The 5,917-nt window shown below is 45.7% G+C and overlaps 1 protein-coding gene across 1 annotated transcript; it reads left to right on the top strand.

Moving 5' to 3' along the window:
* The first annotated feature begins 5,036 nt into the window (after window positions 1–5,036).
* On the top strand, window positions 5,037–5,708 carry LOC139830267 (uncharacterized). The gene has a single exon (XM_071818274.1). It carries the CDS (start codon window positions 5,037–5,039, stop codon window positions 5,706–5,708), a length of 672 nt encoding a protein of 223 aa, XP_071674375.1.
* The last annotated feature ends 209 nt before the right edge of the window (window positions 5,709–5,917 follow it).

Genomic DNA, 5,917 nt, shown 5'->3' with positions numbered 1-5,917 from the left:
TCTTTTTTCATGTGAATCCTGCATTACATGAACCTCTATCAAATACGATAAGAATACTAGTGAGGTGAACATTAAATCTTTGAGAACTGCCTAACTATTCCAGCTCATGCTAGTGCATTCGTAACAGCGAACGTATATTAGTTGAGAATATAATCTCAGACTACAATGCAAAACGATGAACATACGGTCCTGGATTCAAAAAAATTTCTTCTTAAAAAATTCACTTCTGGGTGAACTATATTTTATGATGACATTTAATCTGAAGAAGCAAAGTATCCATCTGAAATCAGCATCGAACTGTGAGAATTATGTAAGTGGAGATGGAGATTATTATTAATATTATTATTACTAGGACAAAGCCCGTGCTTCGCTACGGAGCAAATCAGAGATCTATCCCAGTTGATCTATGTTGCCGATTGTCGTCCATACCCGGTCTTCGTTCTTATGCTAGAACCCACCACCCATGTGAGAGGTTAGTGTCATACACTTGTACATGTTGTGTCGCTTTATTTCATCGCTCTCTCATTCTCCTCATTGCAACACCCATCGAGAAGAGCTAAATCACAAAGGTCTTAAAAGAAACAATCATCTTTTCTACAATGAGTTGTTTTTGTTAAATATTTTTCGATAGAGCAAATCGTTCTTGACATGGTGAGATGCTTCTCCAAGAACCAGTATCAAGCGTGAATAACAACACAATTCTACAACAATAAGCGGAAACTCATTTTGGCTCCCGGGCATAAGTTCTCTTGGCATATTGGAAAATTCAAAAATTTATATTTATATATTTAAAAAATTATGAAACAAAAATGTAAAAGTAGTAATGAAATATCCTACAATCATGTAAAATCTCAATTTCAAATGTTTTCTATTTTGAGCAACAAAAAAAATGACGAAGTCTGTCTTTTTTAGATATTTGAAATCACTATGTTCAGATATACATATTTGTTATTTTTGTGTAGCTCAAACGATACATTGTTTTCAATTGAAAATTTGCTCATTTGTGAGATACGTTAGTGGCTACATCATGATTTTTTCATATTTTTTATAACTTGACAATATTAATTTCAATTTTTAAAATAAAGAGATTACTGGTGTAGATGTGTACCAAATCTTTGTCCAACAATGAAAGTAAGTTAAAACTAAAAACTTTTAAGGTGCGAGTAGTACCAGCTGTGCAAATGTGCAATACCATCAGCATTGTCCTCTCAACGCTGCAGGTAGGAGAGAGTGGCAGTGATATTCAAGGCATAGGAAGCAGCGACACTCACCCGATCTTTCTTCCAAGAGTGTTCCGTATGGCACGCGCGGGCAGCCGCGCAGCTTCGCCAGAAATCCCTCATCCAGTTTATATCACTAAAAACCAAGGAAAAAAATAGCGCGCTATAACAAAATAGCGTGAGTCTAAAAATACGCTATTAGCATGCTATAGCGTGCTATTAACGCGAATAGCGCTATAGCGCCGAAATAGCGTAGCGTCGGCTCTCCAGATATGCTATAGCGTGCTATTAGCGTTGGAATAGCGCGCTATTTTTTTCCATGCTAAAAACCGAAATCGAAACAGCAGTTGAGGGACACGGCCGCTCGGGGGCCTCGAGGCGTTGAGGTGACGATGGCCGCGGGCGGGATGGGATGGGCGCCGGTTGGCATCGCTGGGGGCAGCTACGCCACTCCTCTGCCGCCGCTCGCACGGGAGGCAGGTCGGGCCGCCGACTGTCCTCCTCCGCAATCTGGGATCCCGGGATCTGGTCGAACAGGAGATTATGGTCGGAGATTGAGGCTCGGGGTCCGCGACGGAGAACTCCTGGGACGCCAACCTACGCCGCGATCCGGCGGCGGCTTGTGTTCTGCTCAAGAGGAGTAACCGGTATTAAGCCCACACCGCAGCCGGCAGCTGCTCATCTTTCTCACACAGTCTCCGGCACCGTCTCCGGCTCTACTCCATCAGGTTGCCCTTCCACACCGCAGCCGTCGTTTTCCATTAGCTCGCCGGATGGGGCCGGCTGCTTAATTTCAATTCCCCCATATGAGCCATCCGAGTATTCGGCTCTTCTCGATCATTAAATCTGTTGGCTGCTCATTATGCTTTTCTAGGCGACTTGTTGATATCCAGGAAACTTGAGTATATAAACTGGTAAAATTCATCATAAAGAAACGAGGTGGTACTAATCTGGGCATCTCTTTACATACTAGTAAGTTTGCACGTGCACGTCAACTAATCCAAATTACATTTCTAAATATTTATAAATTAAAAAATAAAATATACATAGTAAGGTATATATTAGTTTGTAAATGTTTTGAAAGATGCAATCCAGCATATACTTTCAAAAATGTAAAGGATGCAACCAATGTATGCTGGCATTCACAAGAGGTACACGACAAAAATTCAGAATGACAATATTTTTTCTTCCAGACAGTACATGTCATTATCAGCTCATTTAATTTGGCTGAAAAGCATTTGAAGAATGTTAAACAACATACAGTAGCTGTAAGAAACATTTCCTGCTAGGTGATAACTTGAGCTCTAAAAACTTGGGCACACAGCAAGTGTAGCAATGCTAAAATACTAAGAGGACAGTGCATCAAAGTACATATTTCAGAAAGTGTAGCTATGCCAAAACTTCCTCACAGATGAGAGTAGCTCTTATCTCTTGAGATGTACTCAAGAGAATGACAACAAGAACAGGATACCCAACAAAACCTCGACTCCTGGAGAAGGGAGATGCAAAGAATTAGAGACAAAAGGAGATATTTCATATCCATTTGACTATCTAACCACAATGCTAAAACCATAGAGCACAACAAACAAATTAAAGTTTTACTCAAACCAAAATTTTAAACCAATAGTTTCCATGTAAAATAGTAATATCTTAATATATAAAATCTATGCTAGAACTGCTGCATAAATAGTTTGTATTGAGCACAATATTATAATTCTCAAACGGTACAAAGGATTAGGAATGTCATCCTTTATGATAGACTGCTGGAAGATGTCACTATAACTTGAAGGGAAGAAATGCAAGACCTAGCATAACACCATTCTTCTTATGTTTATATAGCGAAGGATGCGGAGCTGGGATAGCAGCACAGTCGTGTCATCGTGTGGCCCGCCCATCATGGCCCGAGCGGGGCCAAAACTGCTGGCCAAGCTAGGCCCATCCCCAAGCGCTCAATCAGACCAAGAAAACGTTTCACATCCACGGTGGTATTTTCATGTATTATGTGATTTGGTGGGAGGGCAAAACGGTCCAAAAAAAAGTATTGACGAAAATTTTGGCAGAAATCTTAGCTCCTTTATTATTAGGTATAGATTTCTCTCCGCCCTGAAAAAGATGTTAATGTTATTATCGTCGCCTCGAAAAGGAAAACTAGCATGCAAAATCCTCCCCTCAAAAAGAAAAATTGCTTGTAAATTTAATGCCAACAACATCCCCCGGTTGTATAGCTTGATGACATGGCTAGATCTATAAAAGAAGGAATCGCACATGTGAAGTGGGTTTTGTGACCCAATCTCATGTATTTTCTTCATTTAATAGATTTCACAAATGAGGTATAATATTTAAAGAAACAATAAAATATATAGCTTGTATATAAATTTATATGAGTGTGGGTTTGTTGCCACCTGGTCCCCTAGGCTGGCGTCGGATCAATTGGTGGAGATTCGTTATGCGCTGCCAGGTGAGCAGACATATGCAGTTACCACTAGTTGGGTGGACTTATAAGCTAATTTTATGCTTAAATTGTTAGTGACTTGTAGAGACATGCAGCGTGAGAACAGGCTATATCTGCTCTTGCACATGGAAAAGATAGCCGAAAAAGATGCATGCATAGGGCGTGTTTGGTAGACTGGGGGAGCTCAGATTTTTCCTCCTCAACCCACCTTTTGTTAAGAGATGTTGTTTGTTAGATCGGCTCGGGCCAACTCCCCACTGCTTAGCTCATACGAAAAACGGGCGAGAGCCCTTCCCGAGAGCGAAGCTCAAATCGAGCTTCGCTACTCATCCGGGGCGAGCTCATCCCGCAAAACCCGTCGGTCCCGCGAGACCCCCAGACCTCCACCCGACGTCTCATTTCCCCCTCCTCCTCCTCTCATGTCTCCCCTCCCGACCCTCCTCCTCCTCCCCTGAGAAAAGCGCTGCCCCAGATCCCGTCGTCCTCTGTGGCCTCGGTGCCTCCAGCCACGGGCGCCCGCCTCGGTGCCTCCAGCCACAGCCGCCCGCCGTCTCCAGCCACGGCGCCTCACGCCGGCACGGTCGGCCGCCGCCTATTGCCACGGCCGCCCGCCTCGGTGCCTCCGGCCACGGCCGCCCGCCTCGGTGCCTCCGGCCACGGCCGCTCTGCGACTCCTCGCGCCGCCGCCGAGCGCCGCCCCCTGGCGACTCCTCGCGCCACCGCCAAGCGCCGCCTCCCTGCGCAGCCACTGCGTGAAGAGCTCGGCCTCACTGCGCGCGGAAAAGGGGGGCTCGGCCGTCTGACGCGGCTCCTCTCGCAGGCGGTGGCTTAACTCGCCGGCGGCTCCTCTCGCCGGCGGTGGCTTACCTCGCCGGCGGCTCCTCTCGCCGGCGCCGAAGCCCGAGCCCAACACTCCTAGGGACCCGATTGCTTTTCTGTTTTCTGTTTAGGGACCTGATTGCTTTTCTATTTTGTAGTCAGGGACCTGATTGCTTTCTATTTTTGTGTGGCATGGCTCAAGTCATACATGATAACCAAACAGCATCTCAACTGAGCTCGGCTCAACTCATACGACCTAACAAACATAACACAATAATACACACTTGTATCTGGTGGATATAGCTGGACTCAACTTGTATGAGGTCAGATAGCTCAACCGAGCTACCAAACACACCCTATAGTGGTCCGTGATGATGCCTTCATGCATGCCCGCTGTGTCGTTGCGGCCTCCGTGCATGCCTCTATAGTGTAGGACACGAGCAGCATGGTGCGGTCCGTGGCGCAGCTCAAGGCCACGGGTGTGGCGGAGCATATAGTAACTATAAGACTGGGCCGGTCTGCAAACTAGTCCTGGTGGTTTGGTAATGGGACAAGAAAATGCAAAGGAGCTGATAATGGTTGCTGGTTGGTATATTTGGTGGGAGCGGCGCCGGCTTGTGCATGATGAGAAGATAGGAAAAACACGAAGATCGGCGTTGGCAATTCGAGGAATAGTGGGCAATGAGTTGGCACGGAAGAGGAATTCTCCTGATAAAGTATCTCGATGGTCTAAGCCTGCGTTGGGCGTTCTTAAGCTAAATGTCGACGCAGCCTTTGATGTGAATGTAGGATCTGGTGCGTTGGGAGCGATCCTAAGGGACTCATCAGGTATGTTCATTGCGGCAAAGAATGAATTTATTCAGTTTGCAATGGATGCCCCATCTATGGAAGCATTGGCTCTACGGCTGGGGTTGGAGATGACGGAGCATATGGGAGTACAATCGGTTGCTATCGAATGTGATTCCATGGAGGTAGTTCAGGCTGTGCTCAATCCTTCAGAGTACAGGGCTACTGGAGCAGTGGTGATCGATGACTGCCGAAAGAAGATTTCTGATTTTGGCAAGGCGACTATTATGCATTGTAATCGACAAGCGAATGTTTGTGCGCATGAGCTCGCTCGATTTTCTATTAGGGAGAGGTCGGATGGGTTTTGGATGGATCATCCTCCTGACTTCCTTGTCCCGTTTATTGTAAAAGACTTAATTGTGATTGAATAAAGTCGCCTGAAATTTCAAAAAAAAAAAAAAACTAGGCCTAAACAGCATATACATAATAGCCATTTTTATTGGTGGGCCGAAATATACCAACAAACCCCAAATGAAAGGGTGGGCCACGGCCCAGGTTGATCCACCTGTAGCGCCGCCACTCGGGGGGTGCTATACACCGACCTGATCGGTGGGTGGAAGGCACCGCACACCCCCACGAC

Source organism: Lolium perenne, chromosome 4 (genome assembly GCF_019359855.2).
Source record: "Lolium perenne isolate Kyuss_39 chromosome 4, Kyuss_2.0, whole genome shotgun sequence".
Lineage (NCBI taxonomy): Eukaryota > Viridiplantae > Streptophyta > Magnoliopsida > Poales > Poaceae > Lolium > Lolium perenne.
The sequence above is the reverse complement of the archived record's forward strand: the minus strand, read 5'-3'. Positions and strand labels throughout refer to the sequence as shown.